Here is a 17,917-nt window from a genome sequence, read left to right as displayed (position 1 = left end):
TTTTGGTCAGATTACATTCAGTTGTATAATAATACAACAATGTTCAAAAAGATTAATTACTGTTAACATAGCTCATTAGTGTTTAAAAATAGACGTTTTTGCAAAACCTGCAAGCCTGTCCTCAGACAATGTTAATGTGTAACAATTTTAATAGGTATAAACAAAGCAATATATATTTTATAAGCAGAAGCACTACAACCTGTGAGAAACCAAATTTCACATCTTTCTCAAGCATACGAGGTCTGTGAGAAAAATAACGTACCTTTTTATTTTTTTCAAAAACTATATGGATTTGAATCACGTGCGATTACATCAGCCAACCTTGAACCCTCGTGCGCATGCGTGAGTTTTTTCATGCCTGTCGGTCACGTCATTCACCTGTGGGCAGGCTTTGAGTGAGGAGTGGTCCAGCCCTCTCATCGGAATTCCTTTGTCTAACAACTTCCTGAGAGACTGGCGCTTTGCTTTATCAAAATTTTTTCAGAGCCTGTGAGGCAGATCGAAGTGGACACCATTCGAGAAATTCAGCTGGTTTTCGGTGACAATTTTAACGGCTGATGAGAGATTATGGGGTGTTAGTGTCACTTTAAGGAATTCCCACGGAGCGGGACGGCGCGCCGCGCTCTGAGGCGCCGTCGTCAGCCTGTTTCGAGCTGAAAACCTCCAAATTTAAGCCTCTGTTGACCCAGGACGTCGTGAGAGAACAGAGAAGTTTCAGAAGAGTTTGGGATCAGCAGTTTATCCGGACATTCCACTGTTTAAAGGAGATTTTGTAATGAAAGACGTGTGGACGGATTGGCGCGTCGGCAGGCAGCCGGCGCAGCGCGCCGCCACAGGAAAGACACCTCCGTGTTGATAACCATTTGTAAAAAACAGGCGGCTTTTGATGGCTTTCAGTAGAGTGAGTATCTGAGAAATTGTTTAACAGCTGGACATGTTCCAACTTGTCCTTAAGGCTTCCAACGGAGGTGTTTTTCCTGTGGAGGTTTTCAACTTGAAACAGGCTGACGACGGCGCCTCGGAGCGCTGCGCGACGTCCCGCTCCGTGGGAAGTCCTTAAAGCGACAGTAACACCCCATAATCTCTCATCAACCGTTAAATTTTTCACCGAAAACCAGCTGAATTTCTCGAATGGTGTCCACTTCGATCTGCCTCACAGGTTCTGAAAAAATTTTGATAAAGCAAAGCACCAGTCTCTCAGCAAGTTGTTAGACACAGGAATTCCAACGAGAGGGCTGGACCACTCCTCATTCAAAGCCAGCCCACAGGCGAATGACGTAACCGACAGGCGTGAAAAAACTCTCGCATGCCCACGAGGGTTCAAGCTTGTCTGATGTAATCACACGTGATTCAAATCCATATAGTTTTTGAAAAAAATAAAAAGGTCCGATACTTTTCTCACAGACCTCGTAGGTTTCAACCATTGTGAGAGCCACATAATGACATAATGGTTGACATCATATGGAATTATTTAGTTTAATTTCAGACTTCTTTACACCCAAAAAACTGACTCATTGGAGGAACTCAATTCAATTATGACTAGGATTTCCATTGAATAAATATATGTTGTCCCAATTAAATCAAATTAATTTATCTTACATGGATGGCACTAGCTGTAAAGCAACAGAAGTTTAAAAATGCCAAAAAACTAAAACTAAAACAAACAAACAAAACACATTTTAATATGATGTCTTTTTAAACAGTTCCTGCTATTGAGAGGACATGAAAGCCAAATGAGAGCTCATGAAGTATTTGTTGTTTTTTCTGAGCCCAAAAAAACAATGTGCATTGAGACCCCGACATTTTTTAAAGACCCCCATCTAGTGGGCTCAGAAAACAAGGCAAATGCTTCATGATATGTCATTTGGCCATCACTTCCTCTCAATAGGTGCAACTGGTTTTGAAATGCAGCACACTCACTCATCTTCAACCGCTTACACAGGGGGCTGGAGCCTATCCCAGCAGTCATAGGGCATGAGGCGGAATACACCTTGGACAGGACACCAGTCTGCCACAGGGCCACATAGACATACACACCCGCAGGCACACCAACGGACAATTTAAAGTTTCCAAACCACCTAATCTGCATGTCTTTGGATGTATAGGAAGCCGGAGTACCCAGAGGGAACCCACACAAACATGGGGAGAACATACAAACTCCACACAGAAAGGCCACGGGTGGGAATAGATCCCATGACCTTCTTGCTGTGAGACAACAGTTCTAACCACTAAGCCACCATGTTGTCCTATGCAGCACATCGAAATGTATTTATTTATTTTTTCTTTTATGGCTATCACATCCGAGAGGATGACCTGAGTGCCTTTGTTTGTATTCATGTGGAATGACCCTACAGTCATACACACAAAAAAAAAGAGGTTTGTTAAACTTGCTAGCCTGCAGTTAAGTTGAGTATACTTGAGGAACCATCGAATCTTGTGGCCGGTACTGCATAATGTGAAAGTTGGAGAAGGCATGTCCCTTGTGGGCTACTGTATCAACTTCGTGGTGCAACATGGTGGCCTGAGGGGACCTGCTACCACATAGACATGAAGGGCTCATTCTAAGCTCATTAATACACATCAATTCATTGCTGCTGGTAATTATACACTAATAAATAGATTATGAATACTATATTCAATTTCTAATAATAAACAGCCTTATATCCTACACACGGTGGCTTTAGCTTTAACATCACATTTTACCACATACTACTCGTACAAACAATTCTGTGACCTCAAATTCACCTGAAGTTCAAATATGAGTCTGACTTACTGGAATATTGACGAACACCTTTTCCATCTCCACCACAGATAAAAAGGTGTGAAGGGGCGCCATAAAGTGCTAGATAGAAAGAGAAAGAGAGAGAAAGAAAGAGAAAAAGAGAATGAGTGTAAGAGAATAAAGCATATCCCTCTAGAATAGAAGTGGGAAAGTCATTTTGTGAGAAGCTATTATATTATGAGGCCAAGTTGCAAAGAGCAGCAGTCAGCAAAAACAAGACGACTGTCTGGGTCACGACAATAATCTCATTTTCAGAGTTTGCAATTTAATGATTTCCTCTCTGAAACCCCGATGCATAGTCACCCCTACTTCTCAAAGGAGCAGGCGAGGACAAACTAAATTCCACCATCCACTTCATATCAAAAGTCATCTACTGAGATACTCCACTGGGAAATCAGGCAAGGTCTTTTTCCAGACACGCACACATGTACGCGTGAGAGAGAAGACAAGTGGTTGTGACCACGGGTCTCCTGCAGTCCTGTAAAAGTGCACTGGAGATGGAAATCATCCGCAACAAAAGGGCTTTTCTGCACATTATATCTTCGGCAGTGCTTCCTGGCATACATATTATATGTTACAAATTAAAAGAAGTAAAAATGTTAATTTCGCTGTGGGAGCACACATTTGTTAAAGTGTTCATTATTTTTCTATTATGCCGCTAACACCAGTGATTACATTTAATCAGCTTTTTATATTGTTAATGATAAGAAGTCAAATTGATTTCTATTGCTCCCGTCATCATTTTTACTGCATAAGTCAAATTAGGGAGAATATTTCCAACCAAGTTTAATTTTTGGAACCATTGTAGTGAGTGTGTACTGACATCAATGCACAGTATGATGAATTATCCCTTTCAATCAGACAGTTAATCTTGAAAGTTGTTAAATCTGATTTAGAAAAACTTAAGTTATTGCTTCTGCTTACCCTCTTTTTGGTCACACATGTCACTGTGTCTTGTGTATCAGTTTTTGTTATTGTCGAGTTTGTGTGCCAAAATAAATAAATTCAATTAAGTTATCCAAAAATGCCATTTAAATTATCTAATTTATTACACTTAAAAAATGTATAAAACTGTTTCTGATATACGCATGGTATATAACTTGTAAAAACAAACTGTAGAAACTGTAAAAACAAACAACAACAAAAAAAATCATCCATTGTCTGAGCTAAATACAAGCTAATGATTTCAAGAGTTCTGGGTAAAATCTGGATTTGAAAATATTGCATTAAGACAAATGCAATGTAACATATCAATAATTTCTTCAACACATTTACATTTTTTGGGGAAAGCCTAAACCATTGCGTTTTATTCTCTTTTCCTCTCATGTGAACCACATTCCCTCAGTATGTTCCAACTGTAAGGTTAAACTATTTAACAAGAGCCATTGGGAGATGACATACATATCCCCCCGGTCCCCACAAATCAGTAATACAAAGTTTCGGGGATCAGCTAAGTACACCCTTATGCTAAATATGAATGAAATTGGTCAAGTGGTTTTTGAACAGTGACACTGCAGATTGAGACCTAAGAAGGATAACAAGGTCAAACCAACCATTATCATCAAGTTTGCAAACAGGAAAATTAAGAATGATTTGTTGAGGCAGGCCAGAAAATTGAGAGGAACAAATATTTGTGTTAATGAACACTTGACAAAGAAAAATGCTGATATAGCAAAAGAAGCTAGAATCCTCTGGAAGCAACAGAAAATTCAGGTGACTTGGACAAGGAATTGTAAAGTGATGATTAAGTCAAATGGAGTGCCGGAAGAAGCTAAAGTTATAGTGATGAGAACTTTCGGATTTGGAAAGATTTAAATGATGGGTATTTGTTTGGTTTAATAATGATTATGTCCGTGTTGTTAAAAGAACATGGGTAGGATTAAATGGGGCAATGATTTCTATGGTAAGCTTATGTTTACATTATGTAGGAGTTTGATGTTAATTGTGTTTTTATTTTATGATGACAGCTGATCCTTTTGAATTTACGTCTGTACAAGAATTACAGCCTTTTCAATATACAGAACATCATATTCAAGACTGGAAATATGAAATAGACCCGGACAATCATTTATATTCTTCTGTAAATGGTAATTGCCCGTATTATACTGAGGAACAGTACAACAAGTGCACTATATGGGATGGGAAGTTCTCAATAATCCACTTTAACAGTAGGAGTTTGTACAAAAAGAATTCTGCCATGCTTTCAGTGTAATTGCTATAATGGAAACTTGCTTGCTGATGTTGACAATTCGTTATGAGGGTTATGAATTTAATCATCTGAATAGATATAATAGAGGTGGCAGAGTAGCATTGTATGTTTATAAAAGGCTTAAATACAAAATCAATGATCAAGTGACAATGGCCGTAGAAAATCTTTTGGAATGTATCACAATTGAAAAATGTTTGGGAATAGGTAAAAATATAACGATGAGTTGTATTTATAGAGCTCCTGGCTCACAAATTGAAGAATTTCAAAATTGGGTTGAGAAATATTTTTCACAGATGGGTAATAAGCGAGTATTTGTCTGTGAAGCTATAAATATTGATCTTTTAATCCGCATCAACATAAAGTGATAGATGATTTCATTAATACCTTGTACAGTTTAAATTTATATCCAAAAATTACTAGGCCTTCAAGAATAACTTCTCAGTCAGCTATTGATAATATACTTACAAATGATACAGATACCAAAACAATAAGTGGTTTATTGATCGATGATATCAGTGACCACTTACCAGTTTTTATAGTAACAGAGCTGAATTTGAATACTAAATGGAAGGAGATAATACAATATTGAAAACGTTTGCAATCTGAAGAAGCTATTACCGCCCTAAAAATATTTACGTCTGCAGGATTGGAATTCCATTTATGTGGAGAACGATGCTAATTTAGCATATGTTGAATTTGAAAATATTTTCTTGATATATATAACAAAAATTGTCCAATTTTACATTGCAGTGTAAATAGCAAGTATAAGGCCCATCCATGGATAACAAAGGGACTGCAAAAGGCGTGTAAGAAGAAAAATATGTTGTATAGAGAGTTTATTAGAAGTAAATCAAGAGAGGCTGAGATTAAATATAAGTACTACAAAATTAAATTAACAATCATTATGTGGAATTGTAAAAAAAATCATACTTTGGAAAAATTCTAAATGATAATAAAAATAACATAAAGGAAAAATGGAAAATACTGAATAGCATTTTAAGAAATAAACCCAAATCAAAGAATTACCCAACTTACTTTACTTATAACAATAAAGATGAATATGACATGAACCAAGTAGTGAACAATTTTAATACATTTTTTTTGCTAATGTTGGGCCAGATTTAGCAGCTGACATTCCACACACTACATGGGTAAACCAGCAATTAATTGAGAGAAATCCATATACAATGTTTCTTGGACCGGTTGAGCAGAGGGAAATTATTATGGTAGTCAGCACATGTAAAAGTAAAAAGTCAATTGATCACAATGATGTACATATGACCTTAGTAAAGCAGATAATTCCAGAAATTGCTAAACCATTAGCATATACGAGGGCTGTCAATAAAGTATAGGTCCTTTTGATTTTTTTCAAAAACTATATGGATTTCATTCATATGTTTTTACGTCAGACATGCTTGAACCCTCGTGCGCATGCGTGAGTTTTTCCACGCCTGTCGGTGACGTCATTCGCCTGTGAGCACTCCTTGTGGGAGGAGTCGTCCAGCCCCTCGTCGGAATTCCTTTGTCTGAGAAGTTGCTGAGAGACTGGCGCTTTGTTTGATCAAAATTTTTTCTAAACCTGTGAGGCACATCGAAGTGGACACGGTTCGAAAAATTAAGCTGGTTTTCGGTGAAAATTTTAACGGCTGATGAGAGATTTTGAGGTGATACTGTCGCTTTAAGGACTTCCCACGGTGCGAGACGTCGCGCAGCACTCCCGGGCGCCGTCGTCGTCAGCCTGTTTCAAGCTGAAAACCTCCACATTTCAGGCTCTATTGATCCAGGACATAGTGAGAGAGATTTTTTTAATGAAAGACGTGTGGACGGGTCCGTGCGGACGGGTCCGCGCGTCGGGACGCAGCCGGCGCAGGAAAAACACCTCTGTGTTGATAACCATTTGTAAAATCCAGGCGGCTTTTGATGGCTTTCAGTGGAGTGAGTATATGAGAAATTGTTTAACAGCTGGACATGTTCCAACTTGTCCTTAAGGCTTCCAACAGAGGTGTTTTTCCAGTGGCGGAGCGTCGCAGCGGCTGCGAGCCGACGCTGCAATCCGTCCGCACGTCTTTCATTAAAAAAATCTCCTTTAACAGTGGAATATCCAGATAAAATGCTGAAACCGACTTCTTCTGAAACTTCTGTTCTCTCACGACGTCCTGGATCAATAGAGCCTGAAATGTGAAGGTTTTCAGCTTGAAACAGGCTGACGACGGCGCCTGAGAGCGCTGCGCGACGTCTCGCACCGTGGGAAGTCCTTAAAGCGACAGTATCACCTCAAAATCTCTCATCAGCAGTTAAAATTTTCACCGAAAACCAGCTTAATTTTTCGAACCGTGTCCACTTCGATGTGCCTCACAGGTTTAGAAAAAATTTTGACCAAACAAAGCGCCAGTCTCTCAGCAACTTCTCAGACAAAGGAATTCCGATGAGGGGCTGGACGACTCCTCCCACAAGGAGTGCTCACAGGCGAATGACGTCACTGACAGGCGTGGAAAAACTCATGCATGCGCACGAGGGTTCAAGCATGTCTGACGTAAAAACATATGAATGAAATCCATATAGTTTTTGAAAAAAATTAAAAGGACCTATACTTTATTGACAGACCTCGTATATTTAATAAATCATTTCAAATGGGAATTGTTCCAAATGGTATGAAAGTGGCAAAGGTGATACCTTTATTTAAATCTGGTGACAAACATCTTTTTACTAACTACAGGTCTGTGTCTTTATTGTCAAAATTTTCTAAGCTACTGGAAAAACTTTGCAATAACAGACTGGATAGATTTATTGAACTTCACAACCTGCTTGATGAGAGTCAATATGGGTTCAGCGAAAAGGTCCACTGCTTTGGCTTTGTGCAATGCAATCGAAGAGATCAATAAACATGTGGACCAAAGGGAGTTAGTAATAGGTTTATTTATTGACTTAAAAAAGGCTTTCGACACAATCAATCATAACATATTATTTCAAAAGTTGCAACTTTATGGGATTAGAGGAGTGGCTCTGAACTGGATTAAAAGTTATGTGCAAAACAGGAAGCAGTTTGTTAAAATCGGGGACTGCTGTTCTGCATATCTGGACATCATTTGCAGGGTTCCCCAGGGCTCTGTGCTGGGACCAAAATTATTTATTTTATATATTAATGATTTATGTAAAGTTTCCAATGTGTTTAAAGCAGTTCTCTATGCTGATGACACAAACCTGTTTTGTTCTGGAGAGAATTTGCAGCAATTATTGTTTGATTTGAGAACTGAAATGATAAGTTGAAGAGTTGGTTTGATATGAACAAATTGTCATTAAATTGGCCAAAAACTAAAATGATGTTATTTGAAAATTATAAACAGGATGTACAAATACAGTTAAATATACTTGGGGTAAATATAGATTCTGTCAAGGAGAATAAGTTGTTAGGTGTGATTATTGATGACAGAATTAACTGGAAAGTGCATATTCAACATTTCTAAAAGTTTCTAAAAGTATTGCAGTATTAAATGAGGCAAAGTACATTCTAGAATCTAGATGGTAAATCACTACATACTTTGTATTGTGCATTGATTGCACCTTACTTGACTTACTGTGCTGAAGTTTGGGGTATTAACTATAAAACTACGAGGTCTGTCCAAAAAGTATCGGACCTTTTTATTTTTTGCTAAAACCATATGGATTTGAATCATGTGTGATTGCATCAGCCAAGCTTGAACCTTCGTGCGCATGCGTGAGTTTTTTTTACGCCTGTCGGTTGCGTCATTCGCCTGTGAGCACGCTTTGTGTGAGCAGTGGTCCACCCCTTTCGTTGGATTTTTATTTTGCGAATAAATGTCTGAACGATTTGGAGCTTTGCTGCATCAAATTTTTCCAGAAACTGTGAGAGACCTTCAGCTGGACACCATTCGTAAAATTTAGATGGCTTTCAGCGCCGATTTTATGGGGATTACACAGATTAAGGAGTGCTCTAGCCGGTTTAAAGACCGCCCACAGCTGCTGAGAGTGCGCCGCGCTCTGAGCGCCGATCGACAGGCTCAAACCCCGCTGAAACAACCAGATCATTTCCAACGTGAAGGCTTTGTGGATCCGGGACGTTGTCTGACTTTCACAAAAAAGGCCGAAGGCGTGGACATCAGCACTTTTTCAGCACATTCTACTGTTACAGGAGTTTTTTTCATGGAAAGAGAAGCGGAGGATTGCACCACGCGCGGAATTCCTCCGCTCCTCTTTCCATGACAAAAACTCCTGTAACAGTGGAATGTGCCGTTCATTTCTAAACTGGATGCTGTCTTGATCCGGTATGTCGTCTGACTAGCACAGGAATTGTGGAAGACGTGGACATCAGCACTTTTTCGGCACATTGAGACAGACGTGCGGAGGAATTCCGCGCGTCGCGGCGGAGCTGCATGGTGCAAAGCAACGCTGTGATGAAGCCTCACAGGACATGTTGGGGCATGTCCAGCTCATGCACGGATACTCACACAACTGAAAAGCAACCGGAAGCCATCTGAAAGCCACCTGAAAGCCGTCCTGTGAGACCAACATGGAGGTGGTTTTGTCCCGCGCCATGAGCGGCACGGTGGCGCAAAGCCATCTAAATGTTCCGAATGGTGTCCAGCTGGAGGTCTCTCACAGTTTCTGGAAAAATTTGATGCAGCAAAGCTCCAAATCGTTCAGACATTTATTCGCAATAAAAATCCGATGAGAGGGGTGGACCACTGCTCACACACATTTTATTTTAAAATTGCTGGCGCTAGGACGACTAGGAGGTGCTTTTGTGTCTCCATTTATGGTCCAAAAAAAAAGGAATAATTTAACGGGGAAACTTAAGCGATGTCCAGATGTTAACTGGTTTAAATATTTATACAGAGAAATGGTATTTTCTAGGTATGTATTAGATGAATAGGGTTGAGATGTGTTATATAAAGATGCTGTTATACTGGAACCTTTGTTTTTTTCGGGGGGGAGCTGCCTGGAGAAATATTTGACTTCTTTAATCTGTAGCTATGTGCTGCTGTTGTTCAGACTGTGTTGGATTTTAATGTCTGTGAACAGGCATATATGCCTGGTTTGATTTGATTTTATACAGGGGGGTAGGCGTTGATAAGTGTTGCTTCTGCCTATGCCTTTAGGCACCAGGTTTTTTGTTTATTTTCTTATATTTCTTCTCGCGTTTAACTTTTCTGTTATGAGTTTGGTTGTGTGTATACGAGTGCATTTCTGTTATGCATGGCTGTCTAATAAATTCAATTCAATTCAAATATCGCACTTACAAGGGTGCCAATGACAATATTTTGAATATCTTGCTATGACCTTGAAATTGACCCCAAGGTCATCGTAACTGACTAGTGTGGGGGGATCAAGCAAGTACACCCTTATGCTAAATATGAATGAGTTTGTTCAAGTGGTTCTTGAGATATCACGATAAGCAAAAACAAACGAACGGACAGATGGACATACGGACATACAGGCATGCTGATCACTATTTCTCGCCATATTTCATATTGGGGAATAAAAAGTAACAAACTGTGAACCAACCTGATGTTATTTGATGAACAAATATTAGCCAAGTCATTTGCTCTCCAACAAATTTAACAGGCTCATTTTAAAGCTAACTATGTACATGGTAAGTAGCGATAGTAAAATAGCTTGAAGAGCTATTGCAGTCACTAGGCCTGGCAGCATAGCTGATATGTAAACCATAAATTAGTATTTCCATGACCAAAATATGTTTGGATTATCGAGTATTTTCTTATGGGTCACTACAGGTGTGGAACATTTTATAAGTTTAACAGGGCATACAATTATTATTTATTTAACATTTGGTTATTTTTTTATTTATTTATATTTCTTTTGTTTGTTTCCTCATGACAGCCAATCAGAAAACCTCTATATTTTTGTTATTATGTTAACATTTTTATACTATTAACCTTAATTTCTGATTGGTGAACTGTCCTATAGTGTAAAACAAAGAAACAAGGTAATAAATGTTGAAAAACAAAAATTTCTGGAGAATTTCTCAATGTTTTATGAAAATATTACATTTTAAAACTTTTATCAAAATATACTGTATACCCACATCAAATATGTTCCAGGTTAAATAGTAAATGGACTGCATTTATACAGCACTTTTCTATCTGCATCAGATGCTCAAAGCGCTTTACACATCAATGGCTCACATTCACCCCAATGTCAGGCTGCTGCCATGTAAGGCACCCACTACACACTGGGAGCAACTAGAAGATTAAGGATCTTTCCCAAGGGCCCTTAGTGATTTTCTGGTCAGGCTGGAATTTGAACCGAGGATCCTCTGGTCTCAAGCCCAACACTTAACCACTAGACCATCCCCTCCCCTAATGAAGTTTTGACAAATATATACTTTCAACGATGATCACACTGATGTCTGGAGGTATTTAATATTTCTCTACAAACCTCTATATTTTTGTTATTAGGTTAGTATTTTTATGCTATGAACCTTAATGTCCAATTGGTGAAGCATCCTATAGTGAAAAACAAAGAAATAAGGTAATAAATGTTGAAAAACAAAAATTTCTAGAGAATTTCTCAAATTTTACAAAAATATTTCATTTGAAACTTTATCAAAATATATACCCACATCAGTTACGCTCAAGGTTGATGAAATTTTGACGAATATATACACTTTCAATGATGATCACACAGATGTCGGGGGGTATTTAATATTTCAGAAAGATTAGACAATCTAAGTAGCATCTATAAAATTTGACCGTACTCATGTACAATGGTCACAACTTATATTTCGCAGCATACTCAACTACACAACAGTGGCTTGCATGACTTGACTACATTGAGTTCAGAATATGTACCAGACAACATGCTGTCTTATAAGCCATGATGTCAACATGAAGCTCTAAAATGTCATCAAATTAACGAGCTCAGACAATCACTCTGTACCTTCTCTATTGACTCCAGCGTCTCTGTGTATTTCTCTTCGGTCTGTTTGACCTCTGTTAAACAGCAACTCCTGATGTCAGTTTCAGCCTGCTTCTGGAAGGGCTACATACACACACACACACACACACACACACACACACACACACACACACACACACACACACACACACACACACACACACACACACACACACACACACACACACACACACACACACACAGGTGTGTTATGTACATCGCTGCTGTGGTTTGCCAAAGTGATGTTACGCACTGTAGCACATGGAACCTTTTGAGCAAGACAAGAAATGTGCACATTAGAAAAATACTGTCAAAACAATCTAAAAAAGATTGGACAAAGTAACAATTTACATGGATCATTCAGTCATTCTAACTCAGCCACTACTGACCAAATGTCATGAGACTTAAAGCCTGACTAACTCAAGTTTAGTATTTAGTTTAAGGGTTTGCGTAAACTTGATTTGCTTTGTCCTCTACAAGGTTAACTAAATTGAACCAACTTTATTATAAGGTTTTAGTGTCATTATGTAGCCAACGTATTTTATTTAAGTGATTCTAACTTTATGTACTTAGAAACGTCCACGCAAATTGTCTCCTTAATTTAGTGAAGTTTTTTGTTGTTGTTTTCCCATTTGTTGAACTTATTTCACTCAAGTCAGAGCAAATTTGTTTATTCCTTTATTCATTCATTTTCTCAGACACCTTATTGTAATTAAAGGCCGTGTGTGTGTGGGGGGGGGGGGGGTGGTCTGGAGGCAATCACATGGTGAGAAGCAGGAGACACCCTGGACAGGCCACCAGTTGATTGTAGGGCTGACAGTTATAACAGACACATTCACACTCTAATTCACACATATGGTCAATTTAAAGTTTCCAGTTCACCTAACCTGCATGTCTTTGGAAGAGGGAGGAAACCGGATCACCTGGGGAAACCCACGCAAACACAGGGAGAACACGCAAACTCCACACAGAACGCAAGCAAACCTGAGATCTGCTCTAAGAATAAATAATGTTGCAATTCCAGTTTAACAATCAAACTTTTTATTGTAAAACTACAGCCACTCTAGGTACAACTGTTTTTTTTTTTAACTGTGAACAATTTTGTACCAACATCATGAAAGTTATCAATTTAATAACATATGAATACATAAAACTTTATTTTTTCATGTTGAAAATGCAAGCTAACTTTATGAAACATTTTTAGAGCCCACATTTATTAACGATATCTAAAATTTCATATTTCAGAATACTTGTGGGTTTCACAAAACCACATTTAGAGACAGGAATATTGCATTTGAAAAAAAATAATATTGCACATTCAAAAAACTGATTCAGTTCAATCCACAAGGATCGAACTGAATCTCCCACTCTCATACAGGGTGACCCAAAAAAACTTGAACCCATAAAAATGAAATTGTAATAAATTCTACAAATACAACTTAAACTTCAGTCTGTGTATGATCATTCCCAAAAGTTTCAGTTATCTTGGTCGCTTTGCATAAAAGTCATGTTCTTTCAGAATTATGCTCCAAATGGTATGATTTGACCAAGACATGTTGTGGAAGATGACTGTTCCAATTGTTCAGTCAGAAAAATGGCCATCATAGTGTTCTAGTATGCTGCCATAATGATTTTAAACCCAAAGAGATCCTATTTATATCAAAACCAAGTCAGTGTTTGGCATTTTTAAATGTACGACTTAAAAAATGAATCACTTATCAAAACAACTGAAAATGATCTGTGTTAAGTGTCTAGACATATAACTAAGAAGTAATTTCAGAATGATGCAGCTGCTTATAATATAAAGGACTCTCTGAAAAAATTACAAAAGATAATTTCACAAGCAGTAAAAAAAAAAAGACTTTCTTAACGTCAGCACAGAAATGTTGAAAGTCGAGTTACTGACATATAATTGTTTGTAATTCCTACACACAGCTCATCAGTTTCAGTGAAGCAGTGCAAAGCAGTGAGTAAAGGAAGACTGACCAGAACAGGGATGGCTTCTGTCTTCATCAGATCCTCGTAAATCTCCCCGCCATCTTCATCATCGTACACACAGTCGTACAGATCTTCCTCATCCTCCAATTCGTTCTCGCTGCAGAGCATTCACAAAAAAAAACAAAAAAAAAAAACAACTCCATCTCATCTCAGTGTCCGTGGGCTACTTTAGGCTACAGGTTCTAATGTATTTTTTCAGACAGCTGGTGACTTCCATCAGGTCGCAAAAGGCATGTATATGTAGTGTGGGTTCTTTAAGGTCAACGATCACTAAATTAATAAAATTTCAAACCGTATCACCATAAAAATAATTTCCTGTTTTCAAATTACTATTTGCATGATAATAAGGTCATGTTTCGTGTTCAAATTGCTGGTGGATGGATAAAATAAGCATTAAATTGGACACAAAAATAGTGCACCATTTTCAACATGCAGTGAGTATTTCCTGATTCTACAAGAAGAGACTGCAGTGTGTGAGAAGTGATTTTATTCAAAAACAACCAGACACACTCCTGAAATATAAAGAAAAATTCCAGGGGGGAAAAGTTTTGACAGCATGTGAAATAAGTACAAACTAGAACGGCACTCTGCAGAGTGCATACCTCTCTAACTTTTATCCATTGTTGAAAATGGTTTTTAATCACTGTGGGCAAACTTTGATGATGTTCCTGGCTTTTGATCCTGACAAATGAACTCTATGGTCAATGATTTGGGGTTTATAAGCCTTTCATATCAATTGCTGACCTTTGATTCTAATTTCTGATCTTTGATCCTAATTGTCAACCTTCGACTGTTGTGTGGGCCGCTGAAGAGGAGGTACTGCTGGCCCACCACCACCAGAGGGCGCCCTGCCTGGAGTGCGGGCTCCAGGCACCAGAGGGCGCCGCCGCCTCACGTGAGCAGCTACGGTGACAGCTGTCACCCATCACCTGAGACAGCTGACGGCAATCATCTGTGGGGTATATCAGCAGGACGGCACCTCCACCTCATTGCCGAGATATCGTTTCTACCTACGAGGTAACGTATCAAAGCTGACGGAGTGTATCCTTTTGGATTAGTGTATAGCTTGTGGATTACTGTTCCAACGAGAGGTGGAGGTAACTTCCCTGCTGTTCGGAGTCTTGGGTGCAAACGCGCCCCCATCTAACTGTTCTTTGTTCCTCGCCAGCAGTACCAGGTCCGACACGCGGAGGCAGTGGCCACCTGGGAGTTCGGGACTTGGCGGCTCCAGTATTTCCGGGGTCCTGTGGCGGAGGAAGCCGTGTGGTTCGGGTCTTACCTTGGAGAGGCGTCTCCTATCTTCGAGCCTGCCCACACGACACTTTTGTGAATTGACTGTTGTCCATTTCGTGATTGGTTGTATTCGTTGTGCACGTTCACAACAGTAAAGCCTTGTTATTTGACTTTCTCCATTGTCCGTTCATTTGCGCCCCCTGTTGTGGGTCCGTGTACTGACACTTTCCCAACATCGACACTAATTACTATCTTCAATTCAATTTCAATTTTATTAATTTATCTAGCGCCATCTCATGACAAAGTCCCCTCAAGGTGCTTCACACAACACACAATTCATAGCAGCACAAAGTGAATTAAAATCAAAAATGGCACAGTAAAAAGGCAAGCAAACATAAAAACATAATAAATTAACAATAAGACAGTCTAAAAAAGTGGGTCTTCAATCTTGATTTAAAAGTCTCCACCGCATCGGACTGCCTTATAGATGCAGGTAGATCATTCCAGAGAGCAGGAACACGGTAAGAGAAGCTGTTGTGTGGGCTGCCAGAAGAGGAGTTACAATCCTGGCACGGAGCCCGGACCCCGGAACCGGTCCGAAGAATCGTCTATACGTCCCACCAGAGGCCAGAGCTGCAGTCTTGGACTTCTGTCATGGTTCCAAGCTCTCCTGTCATCCAGGGGTGCGAAGGACCGTGGCAGTTGTCCGGCAGCGCTTCTGGTGGGCGTCTATGGAGGCCGACGTCCGGGAGTACATCCAGGCCTGCACCACCTGTGCCAGGGGCAAGGCAGACCACAAGAGGTCCCAAGGGCTTCTCCAGCCACTTCCTGTGCCTCATCGCCCCTGGTCCCATATCGGCCTGGATTTCGTCACGGGCCTCCCGCCGTCCCAGGGCAACACCACCATCTTCACGATAGTGGACCGATTCTCCAAGGCGGCCCACTTCGTGGCCCTCCCGAAGCTCCCAACAGCCCAGGAGACAGCAGACCTCCTGGTCCACCACGTCGTCCATCTGCATGGGATACCCACCAACATCGTCTCTGATCGTGGTCCCCAGTTCTCCTCACACGTCTGGAGGAGCTTCTGCCGGGAACTGGGGGCCACTGTGAGCCTCTCGTCCGGGTATCACCCGCAGACCAATGGACAGTCAGAACGGGCCAATCAGGAATTGGAGCAAGCCCTGCGCTGCGTAACGTCCGCACACCCGACGGCCTGGAGTGAACATCTGGCCTGGATCGAGTATGCACATAACAGCCAGGTGTCCTCTGCCACCGGCCTCTCCCCGTTTGAGGTGTGTTTGGGGTATCAGCCCCCATTGTTTCCCGTGGTGGAGGGAGAGGTCGGTGTGCCCTCGGTCAAGGCCCACCTGCGGAAGTGCCGTCGGGTGTGGCGCTCCGCCCGTTCTGCCTTGTTGAAGGCCCGGACGAGGGCGAAGACCCATGCGGACCGCCGGCGATCCCCGGCCCCTGCTTACCAGCCCGGGCAGGAGGTGTGGCTGTCCACGAAGGACATCCCCCTCCAAGTGGACTCCCCTAAGTTGAAGGACCGATACATAGGACCATTCAAGATCCTCAAAATCCTCAGTCCTGCCGCAGTGAAGCTCCGACTCCCAGCTTCACTGCGGATCCACCCGGTTTTTCATGTGTCCAGAATCAAGCCTCACCACACCTCACCCCTCTGTGCTCCCGGTCCGGCGCAGCCTCCTGCCCAGATCATTGACGGGGAGCCGGCTTGGACAGTGCGCCGGCTCCTGGACGTCCGTCGAATGGGCCGGGGGTTCCAGTATTTGGTGGACTGGGAGGGGTATGGACCCGAAGAACGCTCCTGGGTGAAGAGGAGCTTCATCCTGGATCCGGCCCTCCTGGCCGATTTCTACCGTCGACACCCGGACAAGCCTGGTCGGGCGCCAGGAGGCGCCCGTTGAGGGGGGGGTCCTGTTGTGTGGGCCGCCAGAAGAGGAGGTACTGCTGGCCCACCACCAAAGGGCCGCCCTGCCTGAAGTGCGGACTTCAGGCACAAGAGGTCGCTGCCGCCACGGACACAGCCGGGAGTGACAGCTGTCACTCATTAATTCCTGACAGCTGTCACTCATTCTTCATCATCGCACTCCATAAAACCCAGACGTCATCTCCACCTCATCGCCGAGATATCGTACTTCATTGGAGGTAAAACTCTCAGCCGTTGCTTTTGCTTTTGTCTTTTCTGCCAAGTATTTGTTACACAGTGTTTGCAGTCAGTTCCGTGAGTGCTCGCAGCCGGAGGCTGAGTGTGAGAGACGTGGAGAGCTGACGTCTTCGCTCCCCACGTTATTCTGTGATAAGTACTCTCAACTGCTGCACGTACCTGTTTTCTGAGTGAGAGGTGGAGGTGGCATTCCCACCGTTGTTGTTACTGGGTGTGCACACACCCACACTTGACTGTCTTTGTTCTCGCCAGCAGTACCAGATCCGACAGTCGGGGACGGTGATCAATCAATCAATCAATCAATTTTTTTTATATAGCGCCAAATCACAACAAACAGTTGCCCCAAGGCGCTTTATATTGTAAGGCAAGGCCATACAATAATTATGTAAAACCCCAACGGTCAAAACGACCCCCTGTGAGCAAGCACTTGGCTACAGTGGGAAGGAAAAACTCCCTTTTAACAGGAAGAAACCTCCAGCAGAACCAGGCTCAGGGAGGGGCAGTCTTCTGCTGGGACTGGTTGGGGCTGAGGGAGAGAACCAGGAAAAAGACATGCTGTGGAGGGGAGCAGAGA

At 41.4% G+C, this 17,917-nt stretch overlaps 1 protein-coding gene across 2 annotated transcripts in view; it reads right to left on the bottom strand.

The window, feature by feature from the left end:
* The window catches only part of LOC117511416 (guanine nucleotide exchange factor VAV3-like), a 397,959-nt gene that overhangs the window by 202,146 nt on the left and 177,896 nt on the right, over positions 1-17,917 (bottom strand). For both annotated transcript variants that reach the window (XM_034171445.1, XM_034171451.1), the window contains exons 5-7: positions 13,914-14,022; positions 11,910-12,011; positions 2,774-2,842 (exon numbers count right to left, since the gene is read on the bottom strand). In XM_034171445.1, the coding sequence (XP_034027336.1) occupies positions 2,774-2,842; positions 11,910-12,011; positions 13,914-14,022 (280 nt within the window). The remainder of the gene's footprint in view (positions 1-2,773; positions 2,843-11,909; positions 12,012-13,913; positions 14,023-17,917) is intronic.

Source organism: Thalassophryne amazonica, chromosome 1 (genome assembly GCF_902500255.1).
Source record: "Thalassophryne amazonica chromosome 1, fThaAma1.1, whole genome shotgun sequence".
Classification (NCBI taxonomy): domain Eukaryota; kingdom Metazoa; phylum Chordata; class Actinopteri; order Batrachoidiformes; family Batrachoididae; genus Thalassophryne; species Thalassophryne amazonica.
The sequence above is the reverse complement of the archived record's forward strand: the minus strand, read 5'-3'. Positions and strand labels throughout refer to the sequence as shown.